Source organism: Tetrao urogallus, assembly GCF_951394365.1.
Source record: "Tetrao urogallus genome assembly, chromosome: 7".
Taxonomy (NCBI): domain Eukaryota; kingdom Metazoa; phylum Chordata; class Aves; order Galliformes; family Phasianidae; genus Tetrao; species Tetrao urogallus.
This window is the reverse complement of record NC_136820.1, coordinates 45,222,657-45,240,764: the sequence shown is the minus strand read 5'-3', so window position 1 is coordinate 45,240,764 and position 18,108 is coordinate 45,222,657. Positions and strand designations below refer to the sequence as shown.

The 18,108-nt window shown below is 42.3% G+C and overlaps 1 protein-coding gene across 2 annotated transcripts in view; it reads right to left on the bottom strand.

Annotated features, from left to right (window-relative positions):
• Positions 1–18,108, bottom strand: part of PRKAG2 (protein kinase AMP-activated non-catalytic subunit gamma 2) — a gene marked incomplete at both ends in the record, with an annotated part of 186,445 nt that overhangs the window by 1,373 nt on the left and 166,964 nt on the right. For both annotated transcript variants that reach the window (XM_079538075.1, XM_079538076.1), the window contains 9 exons: positions 262–355; positions 1,749–1,895; positions 2,544–2,581; positions 2,912–3,077; positions 3,871–3,997; positions 4,460–4,514; positions 5,301–5,346; positions 9,044–9,102; positions 9,794–9,875. In XM_079538075.1, coding sequence (XP_079394201.1) covers positions 262–355; positions 1,749–1,895; positions 2,544–2,581; positions 2,912–3,077; positions 3,871–3,997; positions 4,460–4,514; positions 5,301–5,346; positions 9,044–9,102; positions 9,794–9,875 — 814 coding nt within the window. The remainder of the gene's footprint in view (positions 1–261; positions 356–1,748; positions 1,896–2,543; positions 2,582–2,911; positions 3,078–3,870; positions 3,998–4,459; positions 4,515–5,300; positions 5,347–9,043; positions 9,103–9,793; positions 9,876–18,108) is intronic.

Below are 18,108 nucleotides of genomic sequence, written 5' to 3'. Positions count from 1 at the left end.
AGTTTAGTGATACATCAGAGTTCTACTGGAATAATTCACTCTGGTGTGACATCTCTAACACAGCAAAAAGTGACAAATACTGACAATTAAGCACTTTGTTAGCTATTACTTGCAGAGAAGTGAAACACTTATTTGAAGAGTATAATCAAACTTACACAACTTTTAAATCAGCAACGTATTTGTCATCATACCAGCTAAGACCAGCAAGCTGTATGCACTACTGAATGACTTACGGCAAACATCAGAATGCAACATCCATACCTGCTGGCGTGAGTACCAAAGCCTGTAGAATGTCAGAAAGGGAGATGATACCCACAATGCTATCTGCTTCATTCACTACCACCAAACGATGAACCTGCAAGCAGGGAAAACATTTTGAGAGATTTTCCTGATGCGAAGTAAGAGCTAAAGGCACACAGCTGCCTGACGGCAATAAAATCATACCTGAAATGGCAGACAAGCCAAGATCTATGCCTTGAAAATACTGCAGAATGGGAGAGTGCCCTCATCTCAGCACTGCAACCCAGCTCAAGCTGGGAGCTGTGCAACCAAAGGGTCATAGCTGAGCCACCTCATAAAGAAGTCATCCTCGGAAGGATGTCTGTTACAAGTAGAGACCTTGGTACTGCTTTACTTCTTACCCAGAATGAATTTGGGCTTCAAGTCTAACTAATCAAATGCAATTGTGAAGAAAGTGAAAAATATTTCTCATCTTTTCACAGAAGAGACAGCAAGAAAGCTGCAGTGTCTTGACTTCATACAGATGTGAGTTTATTGTGGAGGTCAACAACTTCGCCGCCAGTCAGATAAAGCAAAAAGAAAAAAAGAGGATCTCAGATGCATTTGCAGAGTCACACTCAGCTGACACTGTGAGGAAACACTGCGAGAGGGGGAAAGTGGGAGAATATGTTTTGCATTTTCTTTCTGACAAATCTGTGTTGGTGATATTTTCAGTGCACACACACACACACACACACACTCTTTCTTCTCTCAGTGTAATGAATTCAAGAAGAATGGACAGTGTAGTTGTTTCACATCCAGTGAGATCAAACATTTTGTCTGGCAGCTAAAAATAGCATCAATTAGTGCCTCCCTTGTGGCTTTGACTGACTCACTTTTGCATAGCCTCACTATGTTTAGACTGAGCCAAAGGGTAGGAGTTGTTCTGAAAACCCAAATGTCTAAAGCTTCTGAAGACATTAATTAGATCAGCCACATTTGGAATCTGTGCATCAGCAATGCTAAAATCACTGAGTTTCAGGAAGAAGCTCAAGCTGATGCAGGAAACTGTGTCAAAATCGCCTAATGGACATTCTGAGGGGTTTTTTTACAACATGGGAATTCTGCTCATATTAAGCAAATGTACAGTTATGGCCCCAAAGATGAAAAAAATGTTGTAAAATTGAAGAAGTCATTCATATCTGTGTGTAAGAAGGTTCCCAGAACTAAAATCAGAGGATAAACCACACAAGAAGCACAGGAAAAAAGCACTGAGTCATTTACAAGACAATTGGTGAACAAGTTCTTTGTAAGACTTTATTCCCTGGCTTTGTTTCACAGTTTGTATTCTTTTAAGTATATGTAAGTCAAGAAATCAAACTGATCCCTACATATGTAAACATGAACAAAACATATTTTCTTCAAGTAACCAAAATAATTCCAGAAGGATAAATTTGTCCTATTTATTATAGTTTGGTCACACAACTTTTACAGGGAGGGGAAATAAAAAAAAACAGTGGCAAACTCACCTCAGCCTTCACTATCCTATCAACAATGGTCTCCAGTGTTTCCAGCATACTACACTTTACAACACCTTCAAAATACTGAGAACGGTGCTGTAGGGCTTGTGTCACCGTGATATCTAGGTTATTATAGGTTTTTTCAGCAGCAAGGTTCTGAAAAACAAGGCACACTGCTCACTACTTAGTGATAAAGTACTCAACAAAGCAAATATCTTGGCACCAAGTAGACACACATTTTGGGGGTACACTGAGTCTGTTCCAAGTCACATATTAAACAAAGCGGATGCTCTTCAGTTGCAGTTTTTAGGAACAGTTAAAGGTGCAACTAAATTACACATCATAGAAAGACTGGATTAATTGATAATAATGTTTTGTGGTTATGCATTAGGCCCATGAAAGTCTCCTTACTTCGTTATCTAATATCTGGCTTGATGTCACTCATCCTGCTTCTGCCACAAGGAAAAAAGGAAAGATGATGTTCTATAGATTTCAGAATATACTAGAAGAACAAACCATTTGTTTTGATTTTCAAAGGCCAGGTGAGGACAATATTTTGGCTAGTCTGAACTCTACCCATTAAGTAGATCCTACTACAGAGATCCAAGTGGAAAACAAACGGTAAGTCTTCTTCAACCTTTCTATCTGCAGGCTCGAACTCCCTCTCCTGGACTGTGCTGGAACTACCACTCGACATACATTGCATCTATTTTATTAAGTACAATAAAAACTTATATATTAGCACATTAATTTCCAATTGCTCACTACATAAAAAACACAATAGAATTTAAAAGGCATACTTACTATTACATCAAATTTGGAATAAATATCTACAACTTTTCCTAGAAAGAAAAACATGTATTAATAAAGTGCTTGCAATAGAAAGAAAGTTTTCTTGTGTCCTGTTTTCATTTGTTATTTTGTAATGATACAGAGAGATCAAGAAGGAAAGATAGGAAACCAAACAAAAAAACCAAATCAAAACTGGCCACCCATGATGAATCTTCCACGTCTGTCAGCCTCTATCTTGCATAATCATTCTACATATTCTAATCATATATATATATATATAAATTACATATATACACACAATGTTATATATATACAAAATCAATCCAGGCTTCAACAGCACTTATCTTACCACACTTGTGTACAGCAGAATCAACACACACCTGACTCATCCACAACAGGTAAAGCCGATATCCTTCTCTCTACAAATATATTCAAGGCTTTAATGATAGGAGTGTCTGGATGTATGAAGGCAATGTTGTGGTAAGTTCCTATTCCAAGTTCATCCAGATTCTTCTTCATAAAGGCAGGCTTTGGCATTTCTGACATCTAGGAAGGGCAGATGAATGTATTTACACAATGCAGTTTTCTGCATGACACACCACAGTTACCGAGTTTTCAATACATAATTAGGAAACATATTCACTCATCCATCCTGAGACTCCAAACAATTGTACAGATCATTACGATAATCTGTTACTAGATTTAGATAAAGCCAAAACAAGCTTAGATCTAGAAGCATTAGTACTGTTCCAACAAGATTTAAATCGAGACTACACATCTAAGCTGTTTTGCTTGTCAGTTTTTGTAACGGCCCATCACTAAAATCTTTGGATCCTAAACTACGTCATCCCCATTGATCTGAAAAGAGAAGGCAAAGACGTGAGATGCTGCATGCTTATTTTGACATTCTTTTGATTGCTTTGCCTCCTGTCCATTCCTGTGACCAACATACAGTACAGTAACTTGTGTTAAGCTTGGCTCTAGGAGATAAGTCATTATTCTACTCATGTAATCAAAACAGCTCTTGCAGCTGAGATCACCCAGAAGACGATACCAAGATACTCAAAAAGCCAAGACATATCCCTGGTGCTTTTTGTTTGGTGTTTGCTTCTTTGCCTTCAGTTGATTAAAACCAAATAAAGGTAATGTCTAGGCTACAGTGTATCACCTGAGCTTCTCTGTTAGCAGAAAAGATGCACAAAGAAACAACAGAGTGCCCAAACATGGAAGATTACCATGAAGTTTCTGAACACGTTGCTTAACATTGGAGAGGTCTACCTGGGCTGGAGGTGAATGGGTAGAGGGAAAATATCAGTTAAAGCAAAACAGAAGTACTTACAAAAAGCTGGAGGAACTTGAGGATTCTTTTATGGGTAAGTATATAAAGTGCATTTCCACTGACGGGATCTATAACTGGCAATCTGTGGATTTTGTTTTTGATCAATGAATATACAGCATCAAAAAGGCTGAGGAGAAAAGCATATTTTAAAATAAATGGTTGCCAAGAAAGAGTAACATCAAGTGATGCACGTACAGGTTTACAAACCCATAGAAAGGACACAGTTAACGGCATTACCTTTAAATGTTACAGAAGTTAATGCCTTTCAAATTATGTTTTCTAGGATATTCCATGCAAGCAGCTCCATTCAGACACAATCCTTATGACAAAACTGAATAACCTGTTCATGGCTTAACAGTAACAATACCACTGAGGATATTACATGCAATTACTTGGAGATAATCACTACAGCTTACTTTAAATGGTATAAGCAATCCTATTCCAGAAACTAAAAGCAAGAATCAGAAGTTCACTCTCCTGCTCTAGTTTACAATAGAAGCTGGTTCTCTGTGTGAAAGACGACTCAAATTCAGTGTTGAAATGGAGTTCGTTTCTTTCAAGTTAAGCAAAATGGAAAGGAAGATCCTACCTTGCATCTGGGGAGATGTTCACTAAAGGTTTAAACGTCTCTTGTAAATAAAGTTCTGTGCATAGAAAAGCAAACCATTACCATTTCTGTGGGAAAGCAGCAGCAGTTTTATAAAAGCACTTCATGAATTCCTTAGCACAAAATTAAACGAGCAGAGGAGACAATGACTATAGATACCCTACCACCTGTGCATGTTCATCTATGCCAACAACAAAGAGAGGCTGAAATTCCGACAGGATTAAGCTGATTACCACCAGGGGTCACTGCAACCACAGCAGACCATTTGCTGATCTCTTCTGAGCAGACTGGTTTGTGCAGAGGGCTGATCTATGTTACAACACAGCATGCAGTCCGTCTCCTCACAAAGATTCCTGGCTGCATTCAGCATTTCTGCTCACATCCCCCACATGCTATGAGCGTTGTAACCATACTGTGCAGCTCTCTCAGGCATGGCTTGCTGCTCAACTCTCACTTCACTCAATACCTACAGCCATCTATTCACTCTGCACCCCGGTTCAGTTACATTCCCATTCCAGGTACAGACATCACTCTGAGGCCAGTACACCCCCTGGTGTGATTCCATTTCTTTTTAAGAAAATATCGAGATGGTACTGAACAGGGAAAAGTAGTGAAGCAATATATAGCATAATCCTTCTAGTTCATGTGCTGTTTCAGGTAGAAAAAAAAAAATGAGCCCCAGGAAGAAGCAGACAAGCTTTTATTATTCCTGCTTCTATTAAAAAGTATGTGGAGAAAAATATGTTATGATTAATTAAAAATCCACTGTACTTAACATTAATGATAGACTTTTAACTAACAACTGAGCAGTAAATGAACTTACCCCTCCAGGTTTCTATTTTGTGCTCCTCCAATTCATAGATCTGAACCTACAACAGATGGAACGTATTAATTTTAAACCTAAAATAATTAACAATATTATTTATCTCTGAATTATTCCCTTATTTTTCATTGCAGGCAATTTAACAAGAATCCAACTAATTGCCCAGACCAGAATAATATTTCATGGCAATACTGAGACAAAAGCGTGCAATCCTGCTCGGTGCAGAATACCACACAGGACCACATCTCAGGGGACAGGAGAGATATTTCACTTGCCCAAGCTATAGCCCAGATCTCTTCTAGACTCACCTTGAAATAATCACCCAGAGGAAAGTCTCTGATAATCCCTCACACACCTGAACAAGAGCTTATCCTGATCACCTCTTAATGCTAAAAAGTGATTAATTTTACATTTGTTGAACTACAAACAAAAATGCAGTTAGTTTAGCTCCTTCCACACTGCTCATGGTTCTCTGAAAGGGCTTAAGATGCAGAAGCTGCTTTTCTCTTCAGGTACCAAGCTGCAAGCCAGCCACTCCCAACAGGTAAGAGTTGTGCCTGCCATAGCATAGGCCAAAGCAGCCTGCTGCCTTCTACACTGCTCCTCTCTGCCTGTACCTCTGTAAGCCCTGATGGAGCTGAAGAGTGAGCAGGTGAAGGGTAGGAGCCTCCACAAAACCTACTCCACTCTTCTGTGAGCCAATGGAGACCATTTTTGGATCACACTGGAACTGGCACCCTTCAAAGAGTGTAAGAGAATGTTAAATTACCACACTATAATTGGGCTACTCAATGTACTCTTTCTGGGTGGTATAAAAGATGTCCAGATGAGTAGTAAAGACTTCTTTCAGGGTATTTAAAAAACAACAAAAAAAAAAAGATTAAAAAAGAAGCCAGCTAAGCTTGTGGAGCACAGTTCAGTTTACCAAAGTGATGAGAAGAACAGGAGAACTCCTCAGCTGCTGAGAAGATGAGGCCAAGTTCAGCTCTGTGATGACACCATATGGATGAACGTACCTGAACTTTCCTGATCAATCATTCAAGAATATTATCTAGCTCATGAAGAGTAATATGCTTCACACTGTGAGGGATGTGGTGTGTTTAGGAGTGATTAAAATACTTAAAAACTGAATTTTCAGCACAATTGCACTTAGTAGAACTAGAGCATCCCCCAACAGAACATTTATTATTTCTTTTTCTTCTTCTACAGGAGACCCTGCATCAGTCACCCTTTGGTCAGATGTTGCCACTTCTCAGTTATTCACCCTTCCCCAGCCCAGAGGCTGTGTTTAGCACCACCTCTTCTATGGACTTCTGCACAACAGCATGTTAGATAGCACAAACAGGAATGGCACAAACATAAGTGAAACTGCACAGGAACACTGGTTATGTGACAAGATATATCACTGTAAATATCAAGAACAGACATGATCACCTAACTTTGAGAAGCCTGATATCACAGAATGGCCTGGGTTGAAAAGGACCATTTTATGATCACCTAGTTTTAACCCCGCTGCTATGTGCAGGGTTGCCACCCAGTAGATCAGGCTGCCCAGAGTCACATCCAGCCACATCCACATATATCAGAAGCCTGTTCCATCCAACTGCCAATTCTTTAGCTACTAAAACACAGTATGTATATTTTAATTCAGTGGGGAATTGGCATTGACAGGAACAAGAAAGGGATGTAAATGTTTGTATGAACATGTAAGCAAGAGAACCTCATCAACTGACTGCCAATGGGAATTTTTTAAATTACAGTTAATTGAAGTCAAGAGATCTTCAACTGATTGTGTAACTCAGCCACGCAACTAAAACCTCTGCGTTTGTTCAACTGGTTTAACTCATTCTTTCTAAAGCACCACTTCAAGATTTGAGTTACCTCTTAATTCCCCCACGGCTCCACAAGCCAGCTTTGTGCTCAGCTCCACATACTCCTCTCAGAATAACTCTCTATCAGTTATGAGACAACGCTGATTTATTTATAAAGGTATAAATTAATAAAAACACACCAGCCACTGTGCAGCCACATATTTGATTTTCAAATACAACTAACTTGTTCTTACAATTTCAAGCACTCTCCAGCCCTGAATACAATATTACAGAATCACAGAATCACAGAATCACAGAATCACCCGGGTTGGAAGGGACCTCAAGGATCATGTAGTTCCAACCCCCCTGCCTAGCAGGGCCACCAAACATACACATTTAGATCAGGTTGCCCAGGACCCCGTCCAACCTGGCCTTGAACACGTCCAAGGACGGGGCATCCACAACCTCCCTGGGCAGCCCGTTCCAGGGCTTAACCACTCTCCTCGTAAAGAACTTCCCCCTAACATCCAACCTAAATCTTCCCTCCTTCAACTTGGATCCATTTCCCCTAGTCCTGCTATTGTCAGCCCTTATGAAGAGTTTACTCCCCTCCTGGGTGTAGGTTCCCTTCAGGTATTGATAGGCTGCAATGAGGTCGCCCCGCAGCCTTCTCTTCTCCAGGCTGAACAAGCCCAACTCCCTCAGCCTGTCCTCATAGGGGAGGTGCTCCAGCCCCCTGATCATCTTAGTCGCCCTCCTCTGGACCCTTTCCAAAATCTCCATGTCTTTCTTGTACTGAGGGCTCCACACCTGGACACAGTACTCCAGATGGGGCCTCACAAGAGCCGAGTAGAGAGGGACAATCACTTCCCTGTCCCTGCTGACCACCCCTCTCCTGATGGAGCCCAGGATCCCATTTGCCTTTCGAGCTGCCAGAGCGCACTGCTGGCTCATGTTGAGTCTCTCGTCCATCAGGACCCCCAGGTCCTTCTCTGCCGAGCTGCTCTCAAGGACCACTCCTCCCAGCTTGTACGGGTGCCTGGGGTTCTTCCGGCCCAAATGCAAAACCTTGCACTTTGCCGTGTTGAACCTCATTAGGTTCACCCGAGCCCAGCTTTCCAGCCTGTCGAGGTCCCTCTGAATGGCATCCCTTCCTTCCACCGTATCAACCGCACCACTCAGCTTGGTGTCGTCAGCAAACTTGCTGAGGGTGCACTCAATTCCCTCATCGATGTCATTGATAAAGATGTTAAAGAGCACCGGTCCCAAGACAGACCCTTGGGGGACACCACTTGTTACCGGCCTCCACCTGGACATAGAGCCATTGAATATTGTTTGATTGAATATTGTTTGATTGAATATTGAATATTGTTTGATACTGTCCATTTACATGGAGTTCTGATTAATGTTAATTCATGTGTTTTGAAACAATCTGGACAAAAACACATACAGTGATCAATAATCAAGTATTTCACCTTCATACATTTATACTCTGCCTAGTTTTTAATAAATAGGTTATTGCAGGTCCTTCATTCCAAGAGCGCTAGACAATAGCTGCAATTCCAAATGGAGCTTGTACCCAACCCCAAGGCTCTCATGGTGAAGCACCACACAAAACACAATACATGGCAGTGCTCATTAAGGAAATTCCTCATGTTTACACATGTCTAACAGAAGCAGAAAATTATTTTACCTGCCCAAGCTCATAGGACCTTAATGGTTAAATGGTTATAGCCAGGAATTGAATAGATGTATCCATACACCATTCTACTTCCTTGAGCAAAGCATTTTCTCTCAAAAAAATTCTGAGTGTACTCATGACACGTCTAAGCTTCCAGACACTTAAAATAACTACAGTCCATCCTTCAAGCAGTTTGATATTTCACTTTCTGTACTGTATGACAACCGATAGAGGCTTAACATCATACTCACCATTGGAGATTTATAGTATCTATGCAGTATGTTAATGAAATCTGTAATTGTTAACATTCCTACAAAAAGTGACACAGAAAGAAAGTTCTTCAGACATACACTTCAAACACAGAACTTCAGTTATTTTCTCAATTTACAGTCACGCTCTATAATGTAATTAACAATAAATCTGTGCAACACACTGCCTATTTGCTACGTATGTAAATGTTCCCATTGATACAAAACTTCACAATAAAAATATACAACTGTGAATTAATATTCAAAGCCACAACCTATGTGCTTCTCCTCTTCTTTCAGTCTCACAAAAGAAAATCTATTTCTTCCACTGTGGGATATAATATCCATGGCATTCCAAGTTAGTTCTGGCACTCAGTGATTTCACAGTGCACCTTACTGAGAACACACAGAGAACCACAAGCACATCGGTGTTGTATTTTTCTTTCCATAGTTCTTATTTTCACAGTTCTTTTTTTGTGACCATTACGGTTATTTTTAAGTGCACAGGGAAAAGCATAACACTGGATAACAAATTTCAGAAGCTCAGGACCTCGAAGAGTCACTGTGATTGTCAAAGAACAGCAGAACTATGCAAGCTAACAACATTTCGTGCCTCACAAGAGAAAACAAAGAAACCCAGCAGCATCGCTTAGGATGTCAGACCATGGCTAAACCCAGAGCACCTCCCACAACAGTGCAGAGTGCAGCACGCTGAAAATTCAAATACAGCTCAATTATGTTAGAACAACTTACCTACAAAACTCTGTTTTTTACTCTCCCACAGTGGAGCTGCTCTCACACCATTTGCCACCAAGGCGAAAAAGGCCTTCTTTACCTGCAAAGAGAGTGAACAGCGACATAAATCTTTGCTCTTAACTTAGCACACCAGACAGCAGCAGAAGGATTTCCACAGTTACTAGGAAAAAACATGGTTATGAAGAGGTAGCTGATATTCAAAACAGAACAAAAACCACACGTGCTGCCAAACAAAAACCTTAAAGCCTTTTACTTACATAGAAGGCTTAAAAAACTCAGCAAAACCAGACCTGTTTCGTTCTGTTATGTGAATGTGCCACGTGAGAACCTCTGATGAACGAGTATCTCTACATCCATGGCATTGCTCTTTGGTCCAAAGAGCACAGAAGTACCAGCTGCAATCGCCTGACGATCGCGAGCTGAACAGACAGCATTTACACACTGACACCTCAACACCCACTGACAGCTCTGTGCTCAGAGGCTCCTCTCCACAACAGCCAGGAATAAAAGGGCTTCACGTCAATGGAATTTGTACCCAAAAAAGCAGCAACAAACAAAAATACAGGTAGGCAAAGATACTTTGCTACTGTTCAGTGCAATCTACCCGGAGGAAGTTTGCAAAGCCCTCCAGGTGAAAGCCAGTGTAATACCACATTCAGCGTAACGCCTATTTAGACTTCACTTAGTTATAATTTATCAGCTTCAATTTCTAGAACTGAATAAGCCTCTCAGTCTGCAACAGAAAGCAACACCTCTTCCTGCAGCTCTGTAATTCACACTCAGTATTTTGCTACCTGGCGCTGCCCTACTTGCATGCAAACCCCAGCCTTTGAGGTGGGACTTCTGAAAGCAACCCGTATTTCTTGCAATCTCTCAACAGCCAGTCTGCCTTTGCCCTGCTCACAAGAAGCTCACCTGCTCCCCTGATTCAGCTCAGCTCTCAAAGCTGCCTTCAGAACTCACCGATCGTTCTGCCACACCATCCATGAGCAGGAATGATGATCCACACCCACCCCTAATCTGCACTGAAACTGAAGAAACCGTATGGAAAAAAATACCAAGCACCACAAATAAGACTGTAGCGCACACAGCATGCACTAATTTTCTAGAAAGTGGTTAAATAGAAAGGTGCCAGAGGTATTAAGGCACCCTACTGACACAGGGAGGTACTGAGTAAAACAAGCATTAGGAAATGCACCACAGGAGCACGCTAACTCAACAGGAATACTGAAACCACAATGAAACCCTGCAGGCAGATGCACCAAGTGCTCCCACACAGCAACATTACGCCTGCTGTTAGCACAGCAAAAGCTAACAGCAATATTTGGAGAGCACATAGGAGACAGAAGTGAGGTCACACAGACTGACTCCACCTTGGGGCAAATTAAGTCAGTTCTAATGAACCTTCATTAAAAAGAAAGAAAAAAAAAGAACACTCAGAGTGCCCAAAGCTGGGAACCTTCAGCTTCTGTATCTTTGCATAACACTATCACACATTTTAAGAGGTCACTGTCAACTCACATCCCAAGCCTTCCGCAAGATTCAGATGGTCAAGCTCTAGCACAACACTAAGATTAAGATGCTTCAGGCAATCTCCAAATTCATGCTATTACTACTCTTTCTCAGACAAAACAGCACCAAAGTACACCATCTAGAAAAGCGTCTGGCTTTAAGACTCTGCTCTCTTAAGAGAACAAGTCTCTTAAGACTTGGCTCTTGCATTAAAAATGCAAGATTAATTCTTGCCCTGGTTCTTTGATTTATTAGCAAGTGATTTGTGCCAAAGAAACCCAAATCTTCTGTTAGATGCCATCCCAACGAGTTTACAAGATGATTTTTGGAAAAACTGAGACCTGCTGCAATGATACAACTACTAAGATAGTGGAGTCAAAACTTTAAAAGCCAGTGAGTTCAGATTGGGACCAGCTGTATTAAACTATTAAAATAAGGTATCACCAAAATGCCCCATCCCTGGAGGCATTAAAAGCCAGGCTGGATGCGGCTCTGGGCAGCCTGGTCTGGGGTTGGTGACCCTGCCCATGGCAGGAGGGTTGAAACCAGATGATCTTTCAGGTCCTTTTCAACCCAGGCCATTCTATGATTCTACAATTCAATGAAAACTTAGTAGGAGATGCCTATATTATATTATATTGTATTATATTATATTATATTATATTTTCCTCCTAAACCACAGCTTAAGCAATGGCCCTACTGTTCTCTCCAGTTTTACACATGAAAGTGTTATACAGTTACCTTTCAAATAATGCCAACAATTAAAGTTACATTAATACTTGTCTCTTCTTTAAATAAGGTCGTAATGAAGCAAACACCAACTTCATTCTTATTTGCTAAAACCGCTTGCAAGCGCAAGCATCCAGTCCCCCACTCACACTTTCTGCGATTTCCCAATTTCAGCTGCCCAAAGCACTGCTGGGTGGGCAGCCAAGGCACTGGGCTGTGCAGCTGGGCTTCGATCCAACACACGCAGACATTTCAGTGATGTTGGTGCAGAAAATATCCACAAGCACCTTTACTTCAGATTACGTACAGTCTGCAGCCTTTGAACGTTTCCAGCACATGCCATCATTGGACCTCCAGCAGTACTGGTAATTCCCAGCTCCACCAGCACTGCTCGCTTGAGCCAGCTTTGTGCTGTGGTCCCCTGATCTCAAGTAGAATGCTGGAATGGCCCGACCTTCCCAAAGCCATTGTTCTGTAGCCAGGTCCCAAAGAGCACTGCTGTTCAATGCCATGTACAAACGTTTCAGAACAAAAGCACTTTCTTCCTTGTTAACCATGCAGTGGTTCTGAGAAGCACAGTGAACCGTTCTAAGATGGTCCTTGTCTGCTCAGATTTCAAGATGGACTTGATGCATGCTGACCTTATGTACCTCATTTCTTCATAATCAACAGGGGAAGCAGTTATTTCTGGGGCACGACTCACCAGCCTTAGACTGAGACAAGCTGCATCCCACAGACACCAACCTGCCTCACACATACACGTTTACATGTTGTTTTATCTAACTGCTCTCATAAGCGACCAATGGATTTCAAACTCACCCACCAAGCCTGCCCCATCATAAGGGTGACTGCTAACACTGCAATCATTTGTTTCATTCACCCAGCAGAAAGATTCTCATCCTGGAGAAAGGTTGTAATGGGAACCTGGAGGTGAAGGATAACGCAGAGCACAGCAGAGCACAAAGCCGTGCTGAAGGAGACATCTCAGCACTGTGGTCTCAGTGCCAATGTTAACTTGAAAAAGGTGGAAGATAAGAGAAGTAAGAAACACAGCAACTCCAAATCTGCCACTGTGAAGCATAGGAATGACAGGAAAGATTAGCAGCACGAGCAGCATTAAGAGATCTTCCAGGACCCTGTGGTATGGCTGTTATCCAAGGCCAAAGTGATTAACGCTGGTTGTGCTCCGGAAGGGCAGGCTGAAGAAAGAAGGTAAAGCCCAGGAGAGGCCCACGAATGAAAACACTGACCTCTGCAGCCTGTGGACACCATGAGGAGCACAGCTACATGTGCAGCCCATAGTGGAGCAGAAGGTCTGGGGAAACAACCCCCCCTGGGGCTCTGTGCTGGAGCAGTGACTGAAGGATGGGATCCGTGCTACAGAGCCATGTTGGAGCAGTGCTTGAAGAGCAGCAGCCTGTGGGAAGCCCACAGAGGGTCAGTTTGGGAAGGACAGCATCCCATGGGAGGGATCCCACATGGAACAGGAGCAGAGAGCGACCACAAAGGAACAAATAAGACGAAGCATTAAGGACTGACTACAGCTCTCATTCCCCTAGTTTGCTTCTAGTTCTCACTGCTCTGGCCCGTTATCAATAGGTAATAAATTACACTAATCTCCCTCATGCAGTCTGTTTTGCCTGTGACAGCAACTGACGAGCAATCTCCCTGTCCTTATCTCAACCCACAAGCTTTTCTCCAGTGTATTTTCTCCCCCATGCTCTTGAGGAGGAAGAGCGAGAGAGCAGCACAGTAGTGCTGAGCTGTCTATTAGCATTAGGCCTCCACAGTTCCTCACAAAAAGGAAAATAAATTCCACGTTTGAGTGATAAAAAGCATTTGTATATTTACAATGAGAAGTGCAGAGTGATTGACAGCCTCTGCTCTGCCCTCTCATTGCAGCCTCTCACTGTTTATAGGAGACTTATAAACAGGACAGAGACCAACCTATCTGATAGTGATAGGACAAAGGGGAACAGCTCAAGGACAGGCTGGATGGAGCCCTTAGTAACCTGGCCTGGTGGGTGTCACACCTGTTACAGCAGTGTAGAATGAGATTATCATTAAGTCCCTTCCAACCCAAGCTGTATAGTGATTCTATGATGATTTTATGACTGTCCTAGTTTTTTACATTTTGCACAGTCGCTGTAGAGTGAAGGCATAAAAGCTTTCCATATTTCTTTCCTTTCAGGGGCCAAAACACATTTATACTTCAACACTTCCTACTTGCTAAGCACATCAGAAGTAGAACAGTCAGTCTTCGCTGTACTAGGAAAACAGCAGGCCTCTGCTGTGATCCCTGTACTGCAAAAGAACCCCAAAACCTCAGCAGCCTACACTCCATTCCTTTGGTTTAGGTGTGTTTATGAGCTGATTGCCTTTCAACTTCTTTTGATGCAAATATCCAAAGAATGGAGCAAGATCTTTTCACCCAACATAATCTGAACTATATTTCTCAAAGCAGCACAGCTAGTCCTATGGATGCCCACGTCTTGGCACACCTGGGGAACAGGAAAAACACAACAAAACCCAAAAAACACCAAAACACTCAGAACCGATGTATGAGATGCAAGCCTGGTGCTGTCTAACTGCAAGAACATCTTCCCAGCAGAGGGAACTGCCCCTCTCTGCTCTGCTCTCTTGAGGGCCCACATGTGCACTGTGTTCAGCTCTAGGGACTGCCTCCCAAGGACATGGAGCTGCTGGAGAAGGTCCAGAGGAGGCCACAGGGATGCTCAGAGGCCTAGAGCACCTGAGCTATGGAGACAGGATGTGATTTAGAGAAGGCTTCAACAAGACTTTACAGCAACCTTCCAGTACCTACATGGCCTACAAAACAGCTGGGGAGGGACTCTTTATCATGGTGTATAATGACAGGACAAAGGGTAACAGCTTTAAACTAGAAAGGAGTAGATTTACATGAGATATTTGGAACAAATTCTTCACAGTTAGGGTAGTGAGGCTCTAGTGCAGGCTGCCCAGAGAAGCTGTGGATGCCCCATTCCAGAGATCTTCAAGACCAAGCTGGATGAGCCTTTGGGCAAGCTGATCTAGCAAGAGATGTCCCTGCCTGCAGCTGGGGCTGGAACAAGATGGTCCTCAAGGTCCCTTTCAACTCACACCATTACACGATTTTAAGTTTGAAAACAGTGTAACTTTCCCACAGAAGACTATATAGGAATCCCCCTCTTCCACAGTTATAATCTCCAAGTGATTTATTTCTAAAGCATGAACATTTTTGAGTGGTGAGGTTGCCCAGAGAGGCTGTGGATGCCCCGTCCCTGGAGGTGTTCAAGGTCAGGATGGATGGGGCCCTGGGCAGCCTGGTCTGGTATTGAATGTGGAGGTTGGTGGCCCTGCATGTGGCAGGGGGCTGGAGATTCCTGATCCTTGAGGTCCCTTCCAACCCTGGCCATTCTGTGATTCTGTGATAAACTAAACTGGAAAAAAGGACTTTAGAATTCATCTCCAGTGCCCACAAACATCCATCACCTTGAGAATCCAAGAGCAACATAAGACAGTAAATATCTCGTAATTCACACCAAGATGGCAACGACATTTAAAACACCTTTGAGGATGAAGTAATTCTCCCCAAAATCAATCTGAAGCAAAGACATTTCAGGGAGGTGAATCCTGGGAATCTCACCATTAGCTCTCCAAGCAGTCAGAAGGAAACTGAGAAAAGCATATCTTAATTTATAATCTAGGAATGACACCCACTACAGTAAACAGTTAATTTTCCACAGAAATACATATATTTTTAGGGTTTCTCTAATTGCTTTGTCTGAATGTTTCTCAAGAAGTGTCAAGCAAAACATTGTGGAGGACACTAAACAACGTAAAATTCCAATTTTTCTTCAAATTAAGTTTTAGTTGTCCAACTCACTTTATTTTTAATTATTTTTAAGTAATATAGAAATACAGTCCTGTAAAGGAGCTGTTTTCAAAAGCCAGATCCCTTTTTCATAATACAGATACAGTCCAGTACTTATTAACTGGCTTACTGGGGTTTGTATGCAAGACTACAACCATTAATCTCAGCATGATGACTGCTGCATTCATCTTTACTTTCTAGTTACTTTCTTCTTCACTCAATGTATTTAGTAGAAACATTTCCTCATTAGATGTACTAAGCCTTTAAAAAAAAGGAGCCTAATTAAGGAGTTAATAGCAAATTACGCCTAGGGCAAAGGCCAAGAAGGTCTTGAAGCAAGTTTCTTCTTCTACCTTTATCACACCTTCTGCTAAAGTAATGAAGAATTATACAGACCTGTTACTAACTTAAAGGCTATGTTTGCTCCCACACCTGAAAATCCCCAACCAACAAACATTTGTAAGCAGCTTCTCCAGTTCATCGAAGTTTGGAAAGGTTACACAAATACAAATCAGTTATCTTCTCCACTCACAGGGCATGGAATAGAAACACTCTTAGGGGATGTACTGAGGGTCATCGAGAGCTTACTAAAATGTAAGAGCTTCATTAGATGATTCAAGCTTAAAGTCATGGGAAAGACAGGTAGGGTTTCATTCTCAGTTACAGGATGCAGGTACACGTTCTACATTTTTACCCAATTAGTCTGCCAACATAGATATCCTCCCCTATCTCACATATGCACCAAGAAGGTCTAATCCAACTACAGACACCAAACCAAAGCCCTAACTGACACTGAATATCAGTATGCCCACAGCCTTTAATAGCTGGTTACACTATCTTCGCTCTAACACTACATACAGCTCCATCAAGACTTCTCTGAGACAGCCAATGGTGCATGATTAGTCAACTCCACTATTCCACCTTAGTGAAGTACTTTGCAGATACTTATTTCCATGCTATTTGAGGGGAGACTGAGCCTTCTAGTCTGTAGTACAGGTATGGGAACCATTAGGTCATGGCTTGAACCAGTGGAAGGAATACACCTGTGTGACCAGAAGGGGCCAACCCTGGGTCCACCCCTCCCTAACCTCATTCAAGGGCTAGCAGCCACAAGGGGAACATCTCCACTCAGAGATCACCTCCTTTGGAGTGTTTGGTGAGCCCTGTTCCTTGGGAAAGGGGAAGAGATTCCTTCTTTATTACCGGATTGTGATCTCTCCCTTTCTTGGGTGATCCAAAACTGGTTTAAAGCAGCTGTATCTGTATCACCTATCTATACAGTACTCAATAACTGAAAGCCATCAGTTTGCTTTCTAAGAAAGCAATCACTTCAAGCTAGAATTTTTGTTACTATATGCCACACTAGTGGGCTAGGAGTCAGAAAGAAAGTAAGCCTCACAGGCAGAGCCACTGGGCCAGCTGCATTGGAAAGGGCACAGAAATTCTTTCACAGATTAAGAACCTGCCACTCCTGGCAGGAGTGGTGCAGGGAGAGCAAGAACAATGCATGACTTTCACTGAGCCAAGCACAAGTGTTCCAGCTACACCCTGTCTTGACTAAGACATTTCCATTTAATTGGTACAGAAGAACTTGCAATATCTTTCCCCAAGATCAAAGAGTGAATACTTCCTATTGGTCCTGAGAGCTGCAGGCATCGACCTCTGATGCTTGTTCTGTACAGGAGCAACTCTATAGAAAAACAGCCTCCCAGTATTATGCTACTGATTCTGGCCTGATCTCAAGGGTGCTTTTTTGTGGCCTGTCTCAGCCCACATGCCAGCGAGAAACTAATGCATTGCTCTTTTTACAGCTCTGTGGAATGAGTAAGCAAGGAGGGATGCAAAAATGCAGACAGTTTAAACTTAGGAAACTCAAAGGGAAAAAAACCTGGAAGCCGATTAAGGCACAGACAGTCCCCTTGTAAAGCTGTGAGAACTCTTGTTATGACAGCAGACCCTGAGACTGCTGCATGCTTCTGGAAGCAAAAGATTCTAGAGCATTCCTTCTGGAAGCCTGCTGTCTCATCACCTTGGAGAGAGGGAACACCCCAGTCAAGAATGACCTGGAGGGAACAAGAATAATGAACCCCATTTACTTCAAGTCAGCACAAGAAAGAGAAATACAAAGCCCCTTGTGCTGTTCTAGTGTGGAATCCCTTGCTCTGCAGAAGTTATACTTACTTTCAGCTTGTTAAAA